This window comes from Eretmochelys imbricata, chromosome 13, assembly GCF_965152235.1.
Source record: "Eretmochelys imbricata isolate rEreImb1 chromosome 13, rEreImb1.hap1, whole genome shotgun sequence".
NCBI classification, from domain to species: domain Eukaryota; kingdom Metazoa; phylum Chordata; order Testudines; family Cheloniidae; genus Eretmochelys; species Eretmochelys imbricata.
In genome coordinates this window covers 3,281,026-3,305,424 of record NC_135584.1, presented here as the reverse complement: position 1 = coordinate 3,305,424, position 24,399 = coordinate 3,281,026, and the positions used below count along the sequence as shown (strand labels likewise).

The 24,399-nt window shown below is 52.8% G+C and overlaps 1 protein-coding gene across 1 annotated transcript; it reads left to right on the top strand.

Annotated features, from left to right (window-relative positions):
- Positions 1–445: 445 nt before the first annotated feature.
- Positions 446–24,399, top strand: RSPO4 (R-spondin 4). The gene is made up of 5 exons (XM_077832503.1): positions 446–524; positions 16,955–17,143; positions 17,620–17,763; positions 18,305–18,490; positions 24,320–24,399. Exons 1-5 carry the CDS (start codon positions 446–448, stop codon positions 24,397–24,399), a joined length of 678 nt encoding a protein of 225 aa, XP_077688629.1.

Here is a 24,399-nt window from a genome sequence, read left to right as displayed (position 1 = left end):
AGGCCTGGCAGGGGTACAAGTGCCGTGCAGAAGCAGAGTGGGTCAGTTCCCAGCTGAGGTGGAGCCTGGAGCGTTTCTGAGTGGTAAACTCCAGCCAATTTGTTTGCAAGTTGGTTTGTTGCTGTGGGATATTTTGGAGGGGTGTGAGGGTGGGGGGTTGGGATCTGCATATAAAGGACAAGCTCCCTGGACCGGCCATCACTTCTGTGGCACCATGATCCCAGCAATTGACTGAGCACCACCTGGGTCTTCGATGCCCCATTCATGCCACCTTCAAGCTTTTCTGCGTGACTGCTTGAGCCACTTGTGGGATGCTGTGAGCTCTGCTTCTGCAAGAGCCACTTTGTCTCCCTCGGCCGCCCTCGCTCGGTCTGTATCCGACAGGAGGCACCCCAGCTGCTTGGATGCTCTGATTCTTTTCCTGCCCTAATTTACTCCTGCCCAGATGCAGTGGATACTTTTCATGTTGCTGTTATTCATCAACTCCATGGAAATGCTCATGCAGAACAGAAGGAAGAAACAAGGTACAGTCCATGCTGCAGTTCGCCTTTCTAGCTTGATAGCAACAGGCAGAGCTGTGCTCGGGGAGGGCAGCCTGGGCTCGGAGAGAGTCTGAGCAACTGGAAGAATTGGCAGGTGGGGCAAAAAAGATAATCAGCTGGCAACTTTATTGCTCTAGGATGAGGGAGGCATGCAGGGGGCATTTTAGTGGTACCTGGAGCTGAGCCAGCTGGTTAAGTTATAGGGGATGGGGCACTGAGCAATGCAAAATGAGAGGCCGGGGATAATTCACAACAGCAGACACAGACTTTGCCCTTTGATCCCTTGGTGCCCCCTCATCGTTAGCTGGCTCTCGTCTGGACTTCCCTGCTGCGTGGCGCTGCTGCGGGGCTAGCTCAGGCGGGGTTTGTAAAAGTGCCCGGAAGAGGCAAAGCACAGCGGGAGAGTGCTGTGTATTCTCGAGGGGGTCATTTGGGGGAAGGGGGGATGGATAATTTAGCTGGCTGTCACCTGGAGAGCGTGTCCAAGGTATCAGAGGGCAAAGCAATGGGTTTGAACTGGCCGGTTTTCATGGTGATTCAAAGTTTTGTGCAGAACCTCGTATCAAGAGTGGGGGAGCAACATCTAGCACTGCAGGTGGCCAGGCGAATGGCCATGCCATTGCAGAGCACTGAAATCCTGCGTACAGAAGCTTGGCTACCCAGCCTCTCCGGTGTCAATATTGCTGTTTGGGTGGGGAGGGTGGGAAAGTCAGGGCCAGGGCCAGGGCGCCTCACTAAACAGATTCAAACATTTTGGTCCAAATTCATCCTGGGTGTCATCTCTGAGTCAACTGCACCAGGGATAGGTTTGACTCTTTGAGGTAAGTGCTACTTTGGTGAACTCCCCTAGTCCGTTCCGTTAGCTGGGATTGATTGGGTGAAACAGATGTTTTCAGCCTGGCTTTGGGGACCGCAAGCCGACTGCCGTCTGAAGGCTCTGGCTTTGCTCTTCCCAGCTGGTGTGACACATAGATCCCCCATGAAAGAACAGACCTGCTCAGAGAGACCATTCCTGCCGCAACTCTCTGCACCACCTGGCTGAGGAGTGGCCTCCTTTGGCATCTCCTTTCTGCCACTGCTGTACACCAGAGATGTCTAGCACTTCCATATGGTCAGAGCCAATGCCCAACACTGGGTGAAGATCATATTGTGTCTGGCTCGAAGCAGGGCAGGAAGCACCTCTCACCTGCACACGGGTAGCAAACTAAGGCCGTCAGACAGATCAGTCTGAATTCTGCAGCCATCAGGGCTGCGCCTGTTTTTACAGCTTGCCCTGTGTCCCGAGCAACTCACTTTTGTAATCAGAATCGGCTGGAGAAGTGACTAGTGTTAATGGGAAGAGGGCTACTCAGTTGTCTCCTGGGAGTAGAATCAAGGTTCTCTGGTTTTATTGTATGTTTTTGTAAGAGGTGTTGAGTTGACGGGCAGCTGTTCATTACGTGCTGTCCAAGACATATCCATTACAAAGCCCTGTGATCGCACATGGCATGTGCCGACCATGCTGGAGGCATGTGCCAAAGTTCTTCATGTTCTGAAGATTCAATACAAAAGGCCAGATCCTCAGCTGGTGTCAATCCATGGGGTGTCATGGAAATCAATTTACATCAGCTGAGGATCTGGCCCACTGACTCTGTGGTGTAGATAAACAAACGGCGTCAGTTCATCTCGTATTTAAAATATTACACAACTGACGAACACAACACCACGCCTAAGACAAATCAAGCAAAGTTCCCTGCACTGCTCATGGGAGAGACACAGGGAGTCCAAAGCTTTTGCTGCAGGGTCCAGTGATTGCCACTGGCTGCTCTCATCCTGGCACGGGGGGATAGGGATCCTGGAGTCTGGTCCATTCTCAGGCTCTCCTATCGCCATTTTCTTTCATCCTTCAGCTGGTGTTGCATGAAGTGCGTTCTGAGAGCCAGCCAGTACCTCTGGGATAGTGTCTGGCTGCAGAGGCTAACCAGATGCCAAACGTTTCCTCTGAGAGCAGCCATGAGGCAGGCAAGCACGTCTCTGGGATTCGGCATGAAGTCTGTTACGGGGGGCTTGTGAGGAGCCAGCCTGTAAAGAGAATTTGCTTTAATCAAGAGGCCCAAAATATGGGGCCAGATTTTGACCTCAGTGACACTAGTGTAAGTCTGGAGTAACCCCCTTAAATTCTACAGAGAAACTTTAAATTTATACCAGCATAACTGAGGTTAGAATCCGGCTCATTGTCTGTGATTGTGGGAGGGGTGTTTTCTGTAATGCTGAAAGGAATCTGGACTCCTGGGTTCTGTTCTGACTCTGCCACTGACTATCTGCCAGACTGTGGGCAAGTCACCTACCCTCCTCTGGGCCTGATTCAGATGTCACTTACATGGGTGTAAATCAGGAATTACTCTCTAGATGTGAATGGAGGTCCAGCAATGCCAAGCCACTGCAAGGAAAATCAGAATTGTGGCTCAGCAAACCCAGGTGCCTTGGCTCCAGCCAACTTAGAAATAGCAAGACCTGATATAGTGAAACATCAGGGAGTGAAAGAAATATTTAAAAACAATTACTGATGATTCAGATGCCTGCAACTGCTCATGGGTCCAGGGTCCCCCTTATGGTTTCAGGGATTTGACCTCCAAACAGTTCTCAGCTGTTGTCCACACTGAATTTAAACCTTCACAGATCCATCAGAGAAGGATAGCTCCAGCCAGCAGCTGCCCAGTGGTCCAGCAAAGGGAATTTGGGGAACAGCCCAAAAGGAAATATCCTGGGGGACAAGGGGAGTTCTATACCCATGGTGCCCAATTTCTCCTTTGAAGGCACGTTGGCTATTTATAGCTCAACTTCAAGCCGCCATGTGGCCCAGATATGTTCCGTATTCAGGTTCAAGTAGATCACAGTGGTTGGTACAAATGATTCTGGGTGGCAAACATTGAGCCATGACTAGATTCTGAGGAACAGCTGCCCAAGACCAGAGCAGCAGGGCTATCGAGGGTCAGGACTGAAGTCCATTGGCAGAGTAGCGTAGCATGGGCAAACCTTACGCATTGCTTCCCTTACACGAGGCCAGAATTCTCAACCTTAAACACTAAGGGCCCAATCCAGAGCCTTTTGTGGCCAATGAAAAGACTTCCATTGACCTCAGTTGGCTTCAGATCAGGCTTTACCTGAACACCCCGTGTTGTGTCTCATAGACTCCTAGACTGCCCACTCCTGTCACAGACCCCTGACCTCTGGCAGAGTCACTGAAGGCCTCAAAACATGGTTTAAAGACTTCAAGTTACAGAGAATCCACCATTTACACTAGTTTAAATCTGCAAGTGACCCCTGCCCCATGCTGCAGAGGAAGGTGAAAACCCCCCAGGGTCTCTGCCAATCTGACCTGGGGAAAATTCCTTCCTGACCCAAAATATGGCCATCAGTTGGACCCTGAGCATGTGGGTAAGACCCACCAGTCAGACACCTGGGAAAGAATTCTCTGTAGTAACTCGGAGCCCTCCCCATCTCGTGTCCCATCTCCAGCTGTTGGTGATATTTGCTGCTAGCAGTCGCAGTTCGGCTGGGTGCCACTGTAGGCATCTCATCACACCATCCCCTCCAAAAACTTACCAGACTCAGTCTTGAAGCCAGTTAGGTTTTTTGATCCCCCCGCTCCCCTGGGAAGGCTGTTCCAGAACTTCTCTCCTCTCATGGTAAATGGATCAAGTTTCCTTTCCATCCCTCCCTCTGTGATCTTTACGGGTGAGAAAGTGAGTCATCAGCTAGGTGTGGCTCTTGCTCCGTTGTATCATTGGCTCCCTCTGCTTGAGGGAGTCACTGAGATCCTTTCTGCTCTTCTTCCCTAGGGGCTCTTTTGCTGGACAGTTCCCCAGTAGCACAGAGCTGAGCAGAGAAGGTGCAGCAGCATGACCCTGGCTGCTGGATGTTAAAACAGAGCCTGAAGTGTCTGTGGGAACAGGCCAGCCCCAGCTGATGGGATCTGATTGGGTCCTGACCGAGAGCGAAGAGCAAAGAAAGACTTTTAGGCTTGTACAAATTGGTGCATTAGCCATGCAAAACGTCTCTTTGCTCTCTCAGCCAGCTCATGTACCAAATAGGGCTCTGCCCCAGCAAAGCACATACGCTCCTGCTTAGCTTTTGGCATGTGAGTCATCTCACTGAAGCATGTGCTTAAGTGATGTGCTGGATCGGAGCCAGAATCCCCGATGCACTGACAGTCTCTGAGTCAATCAGACCAAAGACCTCACGTGCATAACTAAGTGCTACCTTGGGATTCTCGCATCCCTTTTTCTCCTAGCATCATCATCATCAACAGAGCTATGGCCCACCTGCAAAATGTGGATCTGACCCTAGACTTCACGCACCCCAAGGTCTGAGGGATCTGGGGCCTGGGGCTGTCATGGTGGGAGTTGTGAACTCCATGCACAGCTTAGGAGTGCTTGTGTCTGGGGGGTTGGATTGGGACCATCTCTAGTGACTCCATACCCACCCACCCATATACAAGGCAGGTGAGAGGCTTGCAACATAAAATCAATGCTTAAAATAACATTTCTAATTACAGTTGCTCCTTTTGGCATCAGTTATTTGTTTGCTGTCCTTACTCCTGCTCTCTCCTTTTCCACAGTTTCACATGCTCTCATGCTAGCGGTTTCCATGTCTAAGAACATATAAGAACGGCCACACTGGGTCAGACCAGTGGCCCATCTAGCCCAGTATCCTGTCTTCTGACAGTGGCCAATGCCAGATGCTTCAGAGGGAATGAACAGAACAGGGAATCATCAAATGATCCATCCCCTGTTGCCCATTCCCAGCTCCTGGCAGACAGAGGCTAGGGCACCATCCCTGCCCATCCTGGCTAATAGCCATTGATGGACCTATCCTCCATGAATTTATCTAGTTCTTTCTTGAATTTTTTCTATGGCTTCCTCCCATCGTTATATGCGTGGTTCCCATTCATGTTGTCAGGGCTGGTGCATACATCCCCCTCCCCACCTCAGTGCTTAGAAGGGACAGTTCTAACCATTGCATCTCACTTGTTCTGCTCTCTGTTGAAGTTACCAGCCTGGGCCTTGAATTTGCTTCTCCATTCCCTTCCCTCTCCCAAAAATTTACACTCCCCTCTCCTCAACTCTGGAGGTTTGGGTGAAATGGAACCTGACTCCGAACCACCCTTGGTTCAAGGGACAACTATGTGAAACCCACACCTTACCGATGGGGGCTGCAAAATCAAAACACAGTTTCCTCAGCCCATCCCTGCTGGGAACCAAGGGATGGTCCCAACCCCGCAGCCCTGGCTTCGGCACAGCTCCTTCTGCAGTCTATGAGCAAGGGCTGCATGGTCAACACACTCCAAAACTTTCCCCACGTCTACAGATTCTCACCAGGTTGGAGTCTGCACGAATCAGGTGTCCAGTGTAAATCAGGAGTAATTCCACTGAAGTCAGCAGAGTTATGCTGGTGTAAATGAGCCCAGGATCAACACCAACGCTAATGTTTTGTTGCCCTTCATGTGACTTTAAGGGACACGGCCAAACTCACCAAGTACAGTGGGCTGGTGCCCGAAAGGCAGAGGGCTCGCAACCAGGGACGTTACTCCAAGGCGCTTCCCTTCCACGCTGAGCACAGCTCGAACTCAGGAAAGGAAACCATTTTGTGATTTCTCCATGGCTGGGTCCATGCCACGAGCTAGGGATGTGATTGGCCCCCCTTGTGTTGCTCTCACGGAACCAGCATGAGTATAAATAGCCCTGACAGAGGCAGTGGAGACGCGGCTGAGCTGGGCCGAGCACAAACCCACTGGTTTCAGGCCGGTTTGTACACGGCACAGCTGGGCCCTGCCTCCACGACACTCCCCATGCTGCTGCTACACGGCTCTTTATACTCATGCTAGGCCAATGAGAGCTAGTGTGAGCGTGTGTATGCAAGCCGGGCATGAGCCCCTGAGACAGGGATGGCCCTGCACTCCTGTCTTCTCCTAGAAATGGCTTTGATACCCGCAGTCTGTAACACCACGGGATACTGTATTTGTGCTTTATCAACCATCACCCTCGTACAGCCCCGGGCAGTAGTTTTACAACCATAAAAGAGGGGAGAGATTGCTCCATGCAGAGATCTACCTGTACCCTGGCATGCCTCCGCTTGGCTCAGCTCTCCTCTCCCAGCACTTCCTGCCTGTGCTCCTTTTCCATTCTGGCAGTTAACGGGCTAATTATCCCCTTAGCTCTGCCCCGCTCAGGCTGAACTAGTAATTAGCCACCCCTCCCTTCAATCAGGCCCTCTCTGGGGGAACTAATTGGATTTACAATTACCAGTGCTGGCTCAGCTTCTGGTTCTCAGCACTGTCACAAGCTCATAGCTCATAGTGGAAACGTAGTCTCTTTCAGCTGGTGCCATCCCAAGCTAGGCCAGGAACTCCAAACTTCTTTCAGCTGCTCCGCTCCCAGCTCCCAAACAAATTGTCCAAAGAGAATGCAAAAAATATCATAAAAACCGAAAAGCGCAATAGACACTCGTAAATCCCTCGGCATTTCAGTGAAGTCCCTCCAGCTGCAGCTAGGAACACGAATGTTGCAGGCATTTAGCAAATATGTAATGCCGACCATAACAGCTTAATGGGTCCAAGGTGCATTATTAACTGGAGGGGAAAGCCAAGCCATATTGAATCCTCCTGGCCACAAATGAACCTCCTCCCAGCACAGCGTGGTGCCAGTTTGAGTCCCTGGGGATCTGAAAAGGGGGCTGGGGAGAGATGGCAGCCGTGGCACATGCCTCCGTGTAAAAGAACCAAGGATAGGAGCCAGGACAGATGCTGCTTTGGGCAGTCAGCTGGAACGTGGCACCGGGGCCCTCGCCCCCAAGGAAGCTGCCGGGTTCTCCTGGGGGCTGCTTCCCTCGCTGTCAGGCAGCGCACGGGGGTCTTTGTGCTGAAGGCAGCTGCTGAGGTTTCACCTCCCTCCTCCTCTCACTGAGCAATGGGAATTGCTACATTGTTATCTGTACCTGGGGTTTCTCTATTGTCTTCAGAAGCTTCTCCCAGACCCCCACTCCCTCCAAAGGCTGTCCCACCGGGTGCGTGCGAGCAATGGCCCCCTCACAGCGAGATACTGTGCTGTCCCTGCCTCCGTCTGGGTGGTGTCCCTGGCCTGAGGAGCGTGGGGGGCTGGGGGCCAGCAAGCCTGACCACTGACACTCCAGGTGTGCCACGCGGCTGATGTCAGTGGAAGCTAGCAGGATTGGGGCCACCAGGGCCAATCCCATCCCCCTTATCCCAGCAGGGACCCGCAGTGGTACATCAGTTATCCCAGCTGTGTGGGCAAGGCAGGTTTCAACGTTAAAGGAGCTTAGGGCTGCTGGGCCGCTGCACCCGCCCCGGTTGACGTGGCTGGGACTGAGCTGGCCTCTGATGAACGAGAAGCCCTTGCAGCAGCTGTTGCCCTGTGGGTGCATAGTGTTCTCCCCGGTGGCGGTGGCTGGCGGGGGCTGTTCTTCAAGTGGCACAAAGGGAAACCAAGAGGAAAGGAAACGGAAAATGAATCCTGTTCACATTACACCTCCAGCCGGGACTGGCCCTTTGATTTGGCAATCACCAGCCAAATCCAAGGAGAGCCGAAGCCTGGCTCCAGCTGGAGGCGGGTGGAATGTGCAAGAACCCAGACTCAAAGCACGTTCGCTCTTTGCTCTCTCCTGGCAGGGAGCTGGAGCAGGAGAGCTGCGTCGCGCCAGAGCAATGGCCCAGTCAGGAAGAGGGGCGCGGTTTCCCTCTGCTTTTCCTCTCTCTACACGTTCACAGATGCCAGCCATAATGTAGGAACTGGTTGGGCTCCATTCAGAAGGTGGTGTCCCCCTCTTCAGTCTGGAGAACCCAGGGAGCTAGACCTGCCAGCCTTCCCCAGCCCCGCTCTGACCTGCCTCTTTGTCTCAGCCCCCACTGCCCTCCCGGACCTGAGACCTCCATGCAATGCTGCTGCTGCTCCATGCATGAAGCCAGCCAGAGAACCGCACCTTCGTTCCAGCCCTTTACCCCCAACCTGCACTATCCCCCTGCGAGTCCGGCCCTGGCTCACCAGGTGTTCTACAGACCTCTCCCACCTCCTGCTCTTCCAGCCCTGAGAGCCTGAGAGTGGACGTGGCTCCTTGGAAAAGGCGGGCGGCAGCTGGTACGGAAGGGGCAGTGGGGCAGCCCAGCAGCATCCCTCATTGCCCAAGCCCAGCTCACTTCTGGCAGCAGTAGCGCCTGGCTCGTCTGTTTGCGCGGTGGGCTCTTTGGGGCAGGGGCTGGATACTCCCGGTGGTACAGTAGCTAGCGGGAGGGAACATGATTAATGAAGGACATAAACCTCCCCCCCCCACACACACCCATCTGCTTTTGCTTTCCTGATACACTGTCCACCTGGTGACTGCCACTCGCCTCGCATTTGGAGCTGCTGGGGGCAGGGGAACCTGCATGGTTCCCCTCTGTAGTGATGACTCTCCACTGAGGGCCTGATCCAAAGTCGGTGGGAGTCACTGATCTCAGTGGGGTTTGGATGCGGCCCTGCGTGAAGACAGACTGACGACGGGAAGCACGTGGGCTGCCGTATAACTGCTTTGGAGCAGATACCAGTGCTGTTATTCTGAGCCGGATACTGCCCAGGAAATGGGACCAGGTCTGGAATGCCAGCTGGCTGCAGGGCGGGGGCATGTTGTAAAGGACAGTCACACTGGTGGGGCGGGGGGGAGTAAGGCTAGAAAAGGAAGCACCAAGGGTGTGCGGCTATTCGACTCTAAGTTCTTTGGGGTAGTGACTTTATCTTCCTGTAGTGCCTGGACACTGGGGCCTGCATCCTGACGGAGGATGCCAGCAGCTATGGAAAGCCGGGTGATAGATAATAATGGTGATAGGCTCAAGCTGCCAGCCCCACTCTGGGTGTGCAAACTCCACTACAAAATGGTTCTGGAGGAGGATTCCTTTCTTCCTTAACTGGGATGTGCTGTAACCCACATTACAGACCGCTGGGAAACCCTTATCAAAGATCCACCCTTGGGAGACGCAGCCCCTGCCTTAAACGACCACCTCACTGCTTTTCAGGCTCTCCACAAAGTTAAACCACAAGAGTCTGGTCCCTGGTAAAGCAGCATCCTCTCCCAGGAAACCTGCTGGGGCATTCTGGACCCCCGCCTTAATGCACAGACAGGACAGATCCACAATTTGAGCACAATACTCTGCCCATTGCACAGAGTTGGGTACTGCTTAAGTAAAATCCCAGGCAACATGTAGCTCATAATAAGCAATTTGCAAACACCTAGAAGATAAGAAGGTGATAAATAACAGTCAGCATGGATTTGTCAAGAACAAATCGTGTCAAACCAACCTGATTTGGGTTTGTTTAGTCTGGAGAAGAGAAGACTGAGAGGGGACGTGATAACAGTTTTCAAGTAAAAGGTTGTTACAAGGAGGAGGGAGAAAAATTGTTCTTCTTAACCTCTAAGGCGAGGACAAGAAGCAATGGGCTTAAATTGCAGCAAGGGAGGTTTAGGTTGGACATTAGGAAAAACTTCTTAACTGTCAGGGTGGTTAAGCACTGGAATAAATTGCCTAGGGAGGTTGTGGAATCTCCATCATTGGGGATTTTTAAGAGCAGGTTGGACAAACACCTGTCAGGGATGGTCTGGATAATATTTAGTCCTGCCATGAGGGCAGGGGACTGGACTAGATGACCTCTTGAGGTCCCTTCCAGTTCTATGATTCTATGATTCTGATCAGCATCACATTTTGGTCTCACTTATGACTGGGGAAGCTAGCAGGCAGATCAATGTCTTGGGAACATGAAAAATCTGTGTTGATAACACATGTGCCTTTCAAATGCTTTATAGGAAGAAAGGGGCTTATGGGTGTGCTGCTGATCCTGCTTACACTAGTAAATCAGGAGTAGCTCCTTGGACATCAGCAGCGTCCTGCCGGTGGACAGTGAGATCAGAATCCGGCTGTTTGTATTTTAACTGGTTACGTTTTGGTATCAAGTGTGGCTTCATCTTCTCTGAGATCTTTGTCAAATAACATCCCCTGGCACGTGGAGCAGAGCCCCCTTTTCACTGGTTCCTTGGTTCACTTTACATGACTTTCACAATCTGTTTCATTGGCTTTAAACTCTATTTTGCTGGGACGCAAAGGAGCCCTGGGCTGGGCAATCAGGACAGCAGGAAGCTACATTCTGTTTAAGAGCAGATCCCATTGTTAAAGCTGCTGATGACCTTTTCATGGTTCTTTACACTACAAAAACCTGTCTGCACGTTCCGTACAATCTGTTGTAGCTCTATGCATGGTTACTGCATGCAAACACATGCAGCTGCAGCGCGGTTTAAGTGGCGGATGCAACGAAAGTGCCCAGAGAATCAAGGGCCTGATCCAAACCTCTTTGAAGGGAAAGGGAAGTCTCCCAACGGACTTTGGATCAAGCCCCAGAGATATTAATCTAGATACTCTCTCAGCCCCTGGGATTTTTATTTTGCCCTTTTAGCTTTTATTAAGCTTTGGCTCTGTGAAAAACCTGGCTTAATGCAGTAAGATCCATTACAGATTGAATCAGCGCTTGGAGGCACACCGACGCTTCTGGTGCGGTTACTGCAGAACGTAAGATTTCGTTACACATATTAAATGTCTCGCTCTTTATATGAGCAAATGCCCCCAAACCCTTCTCCGTGTGACTGGGCGCAGACAGAGGCTCAGCTCGCCGTTTGTGTGTGCTTGTGCAGTGCCGTTAGACGATGAAGTAGGAGTGCATTTTTGTACCTGGACGGGGGCCTCCCTTTTAATATGTTTTAACTACCCCATTGCTGGTCATTTCAGCAGAGCCATCCAGTGACTCTGGCATTGTGGTTTGGGGTTGTGGGTGGAGCCTGAGTAGAATAAACTCAGCTGTATCCCCATCCCAGTCTGGGTTCTATAGAAGATATTCAGGGGCCTTGGGATCATTTGTGTCCTAAAGAGCTTCACGGCCACAGGGATTTTAGCCAGGGGCTGCACGTTTTCACACCCAATTGTGCCCACATTTCGTTGCACCCACAAATATGGAAACACACCCATTTTGCACATGTAAATCAGGCAGCTGGGCGGCCAGATAGCAATTTGTGTATGCAAGTTGGGGATCCACATGTGGCAAATGAATGCACGGTCTCTTCTGAGGTCCCAGTCGGTTCCATGAGCCAAAGGGGGGCTGCAAAGTCAGAGGCAGGGGCTGACAAGGTGCCTGAGGCAGACAGCCTGAGTTCCTGAATGAGGCCGTTAAACTCGAGGCAGGTCGGGCCGAGGCTCTGAGAGCTGGCTGAGGCACGATGCAAAGGTAAAACCAAGCCCCCTCCCAGCTGGGGGAGGGGGGCAAAAACAGCACCCCTGGCTTCCAGGAAAGCAGCACAGACCCCAGTGCTGCCCCTGCTCTGGCTGTCTTGGGCTGGCAGTGGAGGCTCACAGCTTCGCCTGCTAATCTCAGTGTCCCCACCTCTGTATGTGGCTGCCCAGCACATGGGGGTGGGGACAGGCAGCCCAGATGTGCCTACCTTTCAGACGCAATACAGGCTCAGTTCAGTGTTTGCTGGGGGTTTTTTTGGGGGGGGGGGTTCTTTTGTTTTTTGTCTCCACTGCTGCCTGATTGGTTACTTCCGGTTTCACGTGGTGTCCAGTTGACCGGTCAGTCGGTAACTCTGGTGTTCGTATCTTTGAGGTTCCACTGTATATATTTACTGGCCCGTTTTTCTCTTCAGACCGGCTTCGGCCTCTCTCGTGTTCATGTCAACGCCCTGGCCTGGGCTAAAGGTGATGGATTCATAGAGGGCAAACCTCACCTCCAGGAACTCCAAGGCCTCTCCCCTTCCATTCCCTTCCCGTTTAACAAGCTGTGACACCAGCTGCTGCTAGTGTTTCTCCAGTGGGAGAATGTGATGTAGCAGAGCAGAGGAAAAGGATTCAGGACTCCTGGGTTCTTTTCTTGCCTCTGCTTTGTGGTGTGAGATTGGTTATGTTGTTTAACATCTCTGTACCTCAGCTTACTTATCTCCATCAGGGATGTATTACGACCTCGCTCTGAGGGGGCTCGTGAGGGTTAGTTAATATCTCTTTGGCACTTTGAGGTCCTTGGGTGAATGGTGTTACAGAAAAGCAGATGTTATTATAGTCAGAGCTGTCCCTTGGGTATGGAAAATCAGGGCAACTGCTCCAGGCCGTGCGCTTTGGGGGCCCCGTGCTTCAGTGTGCATGTGTCATGCGGGAGGCGCTAGACCAGCTGGGGAGAAGGGGTAAGGGGTGCCTCGGGGGCCAGGCTGGCCCGGGGGTTGGGGTTAGGGGTGCCTGAGGAGCCAAGCTGGCCCAGGGAGTTAGCAGGGGTCCTGGCACCGGCAGCAGGGGTCAGGCCCGCACTCACCGGCAGGAAGTGCGTGTTCTATTTCTTTTTCTTGCTTACCCACCGCCGCCAGCATCCTAGCGCAGCCGGAACACGCCAGCACCAGGCTGACCCTATCCATTGCCCTTCTGCCCCGGACCCCTCCCTTTTCTGGGACTCCCCAGCACAGGGGGCCCCCTCGCCCCTAACACAGGTGCCATCTTGTGACTTTCCATCATCTCTTGCCCCCCAGCACTGGTGTTCCCTCCCCACACCAGATTTCACCTGTATAAAAAATGTTAAGGGGGCCCATACAGGCTGACTTGTCCAGGGCGCACCCCACTAGGGACGGCCCTGACTGTAGTATTGGGCAATATGACGATATCTGGCTCTGCCCTTTTTGTAACATTTCCTAAACTTTCTTCCTTTCCTGTAACATTTAACAGGTTTCAGAGTAGCAGCCGTGTTAGTCTGTATTCACAAAAAGAACAGGAGGACTTGTGGCACCTTAGAGACTAACACATTTATTTGAACATAAACTTTTGTGAGCATAACAGGCCTTGGATACTTGTGTCAGGTCAGGCAATATTTTTAACCACTAACTGATCCTTGTTTTAACATGCTTTAGGATACGTGCAACTCTTATTTAATGGGCTAAAGATGCCTCCCACATGTACTGCATTACGGGCACTAATTAGATAAGGTTATTCATTCACAGAGGGACTAATCTAGCAATCTTTGCTAAGGCCACAATTCAGCTAAGTGCTTAAGAGGGACTTAAGCATGTGCTTAAATCCCTCTGAAGTCTTCAAGTTAAGTATGGGCTTAAATACTTCGCAGAATTAGGGCCTGAGTCTGTACTTAAGCAGCACTCCTATCAAACCCAGAACTCACTGAACTCCATGGGAATTTGGCTGCTTATGGGCTAGGCAAGGACTGGAAGGTTTGGCTTGTGCTGTAAATTTCATTTGGTATTTATCACCCTTCTCTACATGGAATGTCCTGGAAATCTTCCCTTTAGATTCCTGCCTGGCAAGTTTGCTGGGCCAGAATTTATGGAGCTTTACTCATGTGGTACGGGTACCCAAGCAGCACAGAAGTGGTCAGTAAAGTTCATAGTTAAGTACCGAACTTCTGTGTCTCAGGCCTTTGATTTTACAGAGCAGTTGGTGACTGGTCGCACAGAGCCACAGTTCCAAAGCGTTCTAGCAACAGTTCAGAGATGTAGGAAATGTCCCATAGTTGATGCCAGTGGTTTTGTCTGTGTGTATTTGTGTGTGACCCTTCTGCACCGATGTGCATGTAAGTGAAGGATGAGACTGATCTCTATCTCAGCCCTTTTTGTAACAGAGGGGGCTTGCGAGGGTTAGTTAATATCGGTGTAGTGCTTTGAGATCCTTGGGTGAATGGAAAAGCAGACATTATTGTAGTCCTGGCCAATGAAAAACAAACAGGAATGTTCAACGCACAAAGGGAGGGCTGAGAAATTAGTGATGAGTGATTCAGAGAAATCATTACAGGCAGACAGACGCCAGAAGCTAAGGAGACATGGAGTCCATCTCTTCTAGGACACTCATTCAGATACCGATCTGTGGGGTCCAAAAATCATGCCCCGTTTCTTAGCCTGTGTGAAACCAAGGGGTGTCCTAATTCCCCCTTTTCCCCCCACCCATCAGGACAACAGACAGCCTTGGCAGAACTCAACAGAGGCCAAGCACTGGACGGAGATGGAGGCTGGGCACCTGTCCCAAGCAGAGGGCTGAGGCGGAGTGGCAGGGCAATGTGGGGCGGCTGGCTCTGCTGGGGCTGTGCCTGCCCTATGGATGGAGTATCACTGCAGGGGGCTGTGGGACTGAAACATCCTTTTCCTGGTGTTCTGTCTGCAGCGTTCAGTCTCCAGGGCACCAGCAGAGTGGCAAATGCATGCACGTAGGACGCCATCGCCCAGGGCCAGTGCTGGGGAGTGGGGCCTAGGAGTGAGAATTTTAAAGGGACAGCGCAGAGGGGAGGAGGCCAGTGCTGTGTAGACGGGAGAAGTGTGACTGGGGAGGCAAAGCTGAGAGCTACCGCCTGGTAGGGTTGCCAACTTTCTAATCGCACAAAACTGAACACCCCTTCCCCACTTCTTTGAGGCCCCGCCCCTTCCCTGAGGCCCCACCCCTGCTTGCTCCATTCCCCCCTCCTGCTGTCACTCGCTCTCCCCACCCCCGCTCACTTTCGCCAGGCTGGGGCAGGGGGTTGGGATGCAGGGGGGAGAGGGGGTTATGGGCTCTGGGCTGGGGATGCGGGCTCCAGGTGAGGCCAGAAATGAGGGGTTCAGGGTGCAGGAGAGGGCTCCAGGCTGGGGCAAGGGGTTGGGGTGTGGGAGAGGGTGCGGGCTCTGGCTGGGGCTGTGGGGTCTGGGGTGGGGCTGGGGATGAGGGGTTTGGGTGCTGGAGGGGGCTCAGGGCTGGAGCAGAGGCTTGGGATGCAGGGGGTGAGGGCTCCAGCTGGGGGTGTGGGGTCTCGGGTGGGGCCAGGGATGAGGGGTTTGGGGTGCAGGAGGGGGCTCAGGGCTGGGACAGGGGTGCAGGCTCCAGGATGGAGTTTGGGTGCGGGAGGGGACTCAGGACTGGGGCAGGGGGTAGGGGTGCGGGGTCCCGGCAGTGCTTACCGTGGCACCCAGGAAGCGGCCGCCAGGTCCCTGTGGCCCCTAGGTCACGGTTTCCAGCCATTGGGTGCCGTGGAGCTGGCACTCAGAGTGCAGGCCACGTGCAGAGCCTCCCTGGCCGCCCACGAGCCTAGGCCCCGCAAGGACCTGGCGGCCGCTTCTGGGAGCCGTGCAGCGCTAGGACAGGCAGGGAGCCTGCTTTAGCCCCAGGCCCCACTGCGCCACCAACCAGACTTTTAACAGCCCAGTTGGTGGTGCTGGCCGGAGCCGGCAGGGTCCCTTTTCAACTGGGCGTTTCGGTCAAAAACCAGACACCTGGCAACCCTATCCCCTGGGTTTAGGCTGCTTGGAGTAGCTGAGGAGAGGTTTGATTCCCCTCACTGCCTGCTGCAGGCATTCTTGTACCTTACTCTGATGCAGCTGGACGGGGCCATGGCTGGTGACAGGAGATTGCACTAGGTGGGTCTCTGCTCTGACCCAGCCTGGTAATGTCTACACTTCCATCCAACACCCACAGGAGCCTTCCTTGGCTGCAGTGGGCCCTGGATCCGATCCAGACAGCGCTGCTGAAACGAAGGTGCGAGATCACAAGCGTGGGGCCAGGTGTTCTGCAGTATCAAGGAGAACATGAAGGAGCCCGTAAACACGTGGACTGTCCGTCTGAGCTTCTCTCAGGCCGGGGGCCTCTCTCCATCCCTTGAAGTTTCCCAATGTTCAGCTCCCACGGTCAGCAGTCACATGCGACCCTCTCACTCCTCCTCCAATCACACAGCATGCTCCTAGCTAGCTTCAGGAGGAGTCCCTAGCCCCAGCGTGGCGCTTGGGGATCACCTCCGTACTTAAGGTGCTTGCACAGCTCTCTGCTTTATCCTGTGTCCAGTTCCAACGGGCTGTGCCTATAAGTTATAGCACCCCCCTACCCACCACTGGACTCTGTCTGGGAAGCTCAGCCCTTAAAGACACAGCCCCTAATTCCACACCTGGCGGTCAGATGCTTTGGGGATGAGCGGCAGTTGAGAGCCCTAAGCTAGCTGCCCTCGGTTTCCAGCTAAGGAGGGCAGTGGGGCAGGATGCTGAGTGTGATGCCTTTTGGCTGAAGCGAGGGAGCAGTGTGCAGGGTTAGCCCAGACCCTTCATTGAAACCAGCTCCTAATCAGCCCTCCACCAGCCTATTATTTAGCTCTACTTTCTCCTTCCCTGGCTTCTCCTCGACATTCTCAAGCCTACGTTGCACATCAGCCATCCCTGCACTGGGATGGACTAGCACTAGCTGGAGCGATGGTCAGCCCATCCCAGCCTTGGGAGTTGGGGATTATGTAGGACAAGAAAGCCTGGGGCAGTTTGTTCCTTCCTAGTCCCCCTCCCCCTGCTCCCGGCTTGCACAATGTGCCGGCTGATGGCAACAGCCTCTCTTCTCTGCCTTTTTTCTCTTGCAGCGAGCGCTGGCTTGTTTGAGAACTGCACGGGCTGCATCATGTGCTCGGAGGATAACGGGTGCATTGCCTGCCAGCAGCGTCTCTTCCTGCTGATCTGGAGGGATGGAATCCGCCAGTACGGGGCATGTGTCCACGCCTGCCCACCTGGCTACTTCGGGGTCCGAGGCCAAGAGGTCAACAGATGCACAAGTATGTAGCTCTCCTACAAGCTGCCACGCTCACCTGCTGTCCAGAGGGAGGCGTTCAGCTCCCTCTTGCTTCGCCCTCCCCTGCCGTACCCCACCTTATGACAAACAATACGCTCGCCTTTCAGAAAGGGAAAAGTCCGGATTTCTCCTCTTTGTTTCCTGCCTAAGAACCCAGCCCCTCCAGTCAGCTTTACATTGCATGGGGAGCAGGGCTGTCTAGTGGTTAGAGCAGCAGGCTGAGCACTAGGACTCCTGGGTTCTATTCCTTGCTCCGTTACTGCTCTGCTGTGTGACTGGGGTAAGCCACCTCACCTTTCTGCATCACTAAAATGGGGGTGGGATTTTTCAATGTTGCCAATGGGCTTTGAGATTCCCAGGTGACTAGAAGTGCCCTGCTCTGTCATCCCTGTTGCCCTAACACTCCTCTTGCCAACCGAGGGGCAGTTTCACTGACTGATGTCCCGTGCCTTCCTGCAGAGTGCAGGTCGCCGAGCTGTGAGAGCTGCTTCAGCAAAGATTTCTGCATGAAATGCAAAGAGAAGTTTTATTTGCACAAAGGGAAGTGTTTCAGCACGTGCCCATCGAATACCACAGCCCAGCATAGCACCAGGGAGTGCCAGGGTAAGTCTTGGGTAATCTCTGCCCCTTCTCCTTTAGGACACTCCTCCCCTGGTTCCCTCTGCCCTTTCCCATCTGTCTGATTCCTGAACAATCCCCCATGGGTCTGGGATCCCCCAGCACCAGATACAGGATTTCAGTCCAGAGCAACATTTTTGCCAGCCTTGCATACACTCGGAGAATTCTAATAGATGGTTCCAGGCCTGATGCAAAACCCACAGAAATCAAAGGCAAGGTTCCTGTGGGCTTCAGTGAGCTTTGGATGAGGATTAAAGGGGAAGGGCATGTTTTCCCAAAGCCTCAGGCTGCAGTCTCTACAAGTCTGTCCACAGCATTTCTTATCCAAGCTCTGGCCCCTCCTTCAAGCTGTGCTCGCACGCATCTGGCTGCCTGGGGTTTTGTGCAAATAAATCTGAAATTCTGAGCCTGCGAAAACTTGGCCGGGCAAAGTGTGCCGGCAGGAGGCAAAAAGGCCACTTCTGAAAAGGCCGTGTTAGGTCCCCACTGCCGCTGTTGCGTTACTGGTCTTTCCTTCCCCTGCCAGAGATGTGTGAGATGGGACCCTGGAGCAAATGGAGCCCCTGCAGCAATGAGGGGAGAACATGCGGCTGCAAGTGGGGATCGAAGAGCAGGACGCGCGAAGTCGTCAGGAGCGCCAAAGAGGAGGCAGTGACCTGCCTGGCCCAGCTGGAATCCAGGAAATGTAGAATGAAGAAGCATTGCCCTGGAGGTGAGGAATGGGGTGTGGAAGGAGATAATGCCCAAGCAGGCTGGCCGAGGAGACTTGATTTAGTCCTTTTGTATTTAGAGCCATTTGGGGAAAATTCATGCTCAAACCTTCTTTATGTCCCTAAACAACCAAAGAGAAGGGTGCTGAATTAATATGATTTCCCCATAACAGCACACCTTTCATGATCGGGAAGCCTTGATCTCATCTTTGAAATCAGCCTGGGCCCATGTCCATAATCCATCTGGCTATGAAGAAAATTGCACTCACACAAGCATCCACATGTGTGAAGCAATTCTGGAGCTGGCCTTGCAATCCAGCCGTTACACTCCCATTTCCTGGGGGGTTGTTCTGGCAGTCTAGTCAACTGCTATGCTATGAATGCCTGGCTGTGGCTTAAAGGTCAGCCTAGAACGGCAGAGCCAGGAAGGGTCTATAACCGATCAGACTTCGCTTGGGGAGACTGTGTTAGAACCAGGAATTGAACACAGGTCCTGCTGGGGACTCCTGCCCAGCCTGCTGCAGCGAGCCGCTGAACCCAGGCTGACAACCGTGGGCTCATGCTCGCTGTGCTAAAAATAGCTGGGCAGCCCTACCCTTTGTCCTCAGGCCTGGCCATAGCCGCAAGGCCTTCCTCTCCCAAAATACAGGAGGAGGCCAAACCATAGGAAGGGAGCAGCCACTTGCTCTTGTTCATCCATTTGCAAATCTCAGGGCTTGTGTTCAGGGTGTTCTGTTAAACATCAAAATAAAGACAACAGAATTACAAATTGCTGAGCTCAGCGACAACTGTCTCACTTGTGGGCATGTGGTTTAAGGCACTAATCCATATGGGTCAAATTGCGCGTGCAGGAAGAGCAGCTGGAGCCTGACAAATCAGCCCCTGAATTCTAGGCCAGACTCCACTACTGCTTCACGTGACTTTGGGCAAATCACAACGCTGCTGTCTGCCTCAGTTTCTCCATCTGCTAAATACCTGGCTCAGGGAGGTAGAGTGAGAACATCAGTGTTTCGAGATCCTTGGATAAAAGGCTCTAGAGAGCTGCACAGTATTACACACATGCATATTTGCTAAATTAATATTGAGTATTATAAAGGTGATTTCTGATCCATGGTTTGCAAAATGACCCCTGCCAGGAGACTCGACCCACGGAGGTTTTCGCTAAATTGGGTTTTACTGCTCTAATGTTCCCTTGACAGGCCATGAAATCCATCCTGCGCCCTAATTCCAAACCTATCCAGTTCCATTATCCAAACTGGGGAGCCTCCAGCTTCAAGGATAGCTTGCTGCTGAAACATAGACCCCTCTATTGCCACCATCTCCCTGTATCCAGTGATCGCCATTCTCGAGTTTCCCAGACAAGAGCAGGGGATTCTCGGTTTAGGAATCAAATCTAAAATCCTTGCTGTGGACCTTTGGGGCCAATGGAAACCAGAAGGTTGCTGAGGTCATTCTTGGATGTGACTGGCCGGGCTGTGAGTGTTCTCAGACATATTTGCTTCATAACTGGCTTGTAAGGAGTACTGGTCTGTCGCTCTTGGAATGAGATCTGAGTACCTGGCCCCAGAGTTTGAGTGATTTACGGCTCTGAGCCCTGACTCGCTGAGTGAAGAACCACATTGCTTCAAGTGACAAAAGCCGAAGGGGGAGACAGCAAACGAATGATCAGTCGATTGATCAATAGCTCGTAAAAGAAGTAGGGAAAGAATGCAAGGAAAGGGAGAAAAGAGAGGGAGATACGAGTGATAGAGAGGGGAAAGGAGGAGTGAAGGGCTGAAGTAAAGAGAGATCTGGAGGCTGAGCATAGAGAAATTCTTCCTCCTCCTCCTTCTTGGCCCTTTCAGCTTGTATTAGGAATAAAATAAATCACAAATACTTTCCCCTAATAATGATGCCTAGGAGCCGTGATCTTCCACTGGCTCGTCATTCCATCCAACTCACAGCATTGGGGAGCATAATGGGAGCCAGGTGGCAGGAATTTAGGGGAAATGTTGCTTTCTCCTCCTCTCCCGAGCTCTGAAAACTGGTGACAACGGGATGCCCCTGCTCCTGTACGCACTGCTCCTGAAGCTGGATGTTCCCCTAGCCCTGAGCCGGGGGGTGGGTGTGTATGTGTGTCTTGCTTTGGCTGCTCCTCCCTGCCGTGTGTGCAATTGCATGTTTATTCGTTACTGACCTTTCAAAACAATGTGCTGCTCCGTAACAACAAACCCCTCCGTCTCCTATTGTGCTGAAAAACAGACCCAGGCAGGACAATCCATATGTCAGCTTGGAGGGAGCCTCTGTCAACAATCTTGACTCAGTCTTAGGCTTCCTTGCCACCATCCTTACAGTGCTGGCATACAGGATCCCAGGGGCTGGGATGCTGAAGAGGATCCTTGATGGGTCAACGTAGCTGTTGCTTCAGAGCCACCACGTCAGGCATGTTCCCAAGGCCTCCCCCAATCTCAGTTGTAGAAAGGCATCTGGCCTTAGGGGTTAACATGGACCCAAAAGAGGACAGAATAAAACTAGGGCCCTCCCCAATGCCGGGGCAAGAGGCAAGGGTTAGTGAAAGGAAGAAGATGTTGTGGCGGCATCAGATACCTCGGGTGAGTTCTCTCCATTTCGTGGGAGGAGCAGTCTTCCCATCCAAGCCACAGGGGAATGGTACTGATAAGTCAAAGTTTCCTTTGATGGCTCAGTGTATCCCCCGTGGATCACAAAGCATGGAGCAGCCCTTTGAAGCTACCAGAGCAGAGCTGGGGGGGTTGTAAACACGAGGGCTCCTTTCAAACGGAGACATTGGAATGGGGATTCTGCCTCCCCACAGGGCAGTCGGTGGAGCACCAGATCTTTCCAAGGCCGTCAGTGAATCTGATTTACAGACACTGTTCGGGGGAAGCTAGGAAAGGCTTTAGCTTGTCCTTCTGGGCCTTGACAGTTCAAAGTAACATCATCAGCTTGATTCCACGCTGGGAACTGACATGAAACAAAATGGAGAGTTTGGGCTGTGATCAAAGCTGCCGGAACACTGCCAGGGGTAACACGGAGAAGGGGAAAAGAAAACAGACGCCCAGCAAGGAAATCAGATGTAGGGAGAGGAAAGGCAGAGAGCTGGGAACAATCCTGCACAGACCCTGGATCAGAAACCCCATGGGAACAAATGCCCAAGCAATGGGTCCGTCTTGTCAAAGCCCAAGCTTACACCTTGGTTCAGAGGGTGAACTCAGTCTGGACACCAGGCCTTCAGCCCACCAAATTCCAGCTCTGGTGGGTGTTTCAGCAGTGCATAGGCCCCTAGCTAGTTTTCTGCCCAGAGGCATAGGTCAGCCGGACAGAGCAAGAAAGGTACGTGTCTGAAGAGACCAGCCAGGAGGGCTGTGTGTGTGTGTCACTGCCCGTGCCTTGTGTTGCCATCCCTTTAGGGGTGGCGCTGTTCTCTCTCAATCAGTGGTGCATGGTGGGGCTAGGGGATGCTGGGCACCCTTCAGATGAAGCCTAAAGCCTGGTGCCTGACCACTGGTGCCTATAAAGATTCAGTGGCCCCTTTGCAAGATCAGGAGTGTCAACCCTGGTGTCGTGACCAAATTCCCAAGGGGGCATTTCCACTTCACCTCCAGAATGCAGCATTCTTCACTTCCTGTCCTAAACTGTCCCGCAGCGTGGCTGTTAAATCCCAGAGGCGCAGGGCTGACAAGAGGGGAGGAAAGAGAGGACAAGAGCACTAGGGTCCCCCCAAAACCTCGGTAACTGGGGTGAAATGGGAGGGGTTGGGCCCCAGCCAACATGATGTGTTGGGGCCCCAGATTTCTCTCAATGGGCCTGTAGAAGTCGCTGCTTTTGCGTGATAATGAATGGGCCCCCATGGATAATTTTTATATATAGGCTTGTGGAGTTTGAAAAAGGCTTTACAATGACAGGCGATATATAGGGGCTTGATCCAAAGCCTACTGAAATCAATGGGACTCTTCCCTGTTCTTTTGGCTCAGGCCCTGGGTGGTCTGTCCTCTGCAGGAATGCGTGGGCTTGTTCTGGATGAACATGCATTTGTGTGTGTAGAAACCTGTATTGTTTAGGGGGCTCTGACAATCCCCCCTTCTCCCGGTGTGAACTTCCCCTTTGTGGAACACGCCAGCAGAGACAGGAGCTAGTGCTGAAGCGGACAATCCGGGAGCCAACTCATTCGGGGCTTGGCCGCGTGGCTTGTACCACAAATGAGAAGAAAAATGCAGAACGAATCTTCTGCTACATGGGAAGCCCTGGCAGCCGGGCTCCTAACAGCAGAGCGGAACTGGGAGCAGCCGTGGCGAGGAGGAACACCAAGCAAACTCCATTCTCATGTGTTCCCAATTGCCCGGATTAGGGATCGCCCTGGGGTGGGTGTCAGACGCTGTCACCGCCAGCGAAAGTTCCAGGGATGTGAGGAATCTGACAGGGCGCCAGGCTCCTCCTGGCATTTTATGTTTCTCCTCTTTAATATCCCTTCCTCCAGCTTTCCCGTGTTCCTGTTTGTTTCCTTCATACTACGCTGGGGGCTGTTGTAGAGACCCCCCTCCCCAGGGCGGGACACACCCTTCTCTCCAGGCCCAGGATGGAGCCTGGTTTGATACCCTTCTCTCCCAACATGGGGGAAATCCGCCGGGGCAGGGAGACCAGTACATTGACACAGAGGCTTGCTCGGCAGAGCTGAGAGGAATATTTGACCTGGATCCAAAGCCCGCTGAAGCGGCTGGGCGGCTATCCACTGGCTCCAGGGAGCTTTGGATCTGGGGGTCTCTCGCCATTAATCACACAGCCCAGGTCTGCTCCTGAGTGCCCAGCTCCCTGCTAGAAAAAGGGTGGGGTCTCATCTGTGCTGCTCTCATGTTCCTCTCTACTGCAGAGATGGGTCTGAAGTGAGCCCCCCTATTCCCAACACAGAAAGGCCGAGGTGCTCAAATCCCAGAGGCAGTGCCCAAATCCCAGAGGTGGGCCCATCTCTGCTTTTATGCATCAGCTGCCCTCCCCCTTTTGTCCTTTTGCTTTTTCTTCCCTCTACCCTGGATGCCCAAGAAACAGCCCTGGCCTGAGCTGAGGTTCTGGGGCCATGTTTGGCTCCTTTCTACCTCTTGACCAGTCTGCTCTGCTGGGGGAACCCCTCTGACTTCCATGGAGGTTTTGGCCCCAAGAGGCTGGGTAGGAACTTTGCCAGCTAAGCTGCTGGACCTTGCTGCTCGTTGTTTGGGCTGAATGTGGGGCTGCAGCCTGTGCATACCCTGACCATAAAGTAAGGGAGGGAGCAGAGAGGTGGGTAGCATGGTCAGAACTACAGCCCAAGGGGCGCATCCTGTCTCCATTGAACTGAATGGGAACTCAAGGGTTCACCAGGTAGGGGATGGGATCCATCCACCCATTGTACAGATGGGAACCAAGGCCCAGAGAGAGTAAGTGACCTGCCCACAGTCACCCAGGGAGTCTGGGACAGAGCAGGGGTTTGAACCTAGGTCTCCTGAGTTTCAGCTCAGGCCCTCCTTCCTTAGCTCAGTATAACACCCCTGGGAGATGGCGATAATACTATTGACCCTCCTCCCTATTTCACAGCTGGGAAAACGGAGGTCTAATCAGAGCGATTAAATAACGACTCCAGGGGCACAAAGTGTTAGACTTGGGAGGAGAACCCAGGAGTCCTGCTGGGCTGGATGGAGGGGTGGGGCTCCCAGTCTCCTGTTCCAATCACTAGCTCCTCTCCCCGCAAAGGGAGTATCCCTTTCCAAACAAACTCTTTTCACCGCAGTGAGCTGAGAAGTAAAACCAGGTTTCGAAGGCGTTCCCGGCTCCCAAGCCAACGAGCGATCCTTTCTGTGTTTCAGAGAAGCCCAAGACCACAAAGAAAACGAAAAGGGAAAAGAAACAAAAGAAACAGAAGGGAGATTCGCTGGCGTGCACCTAA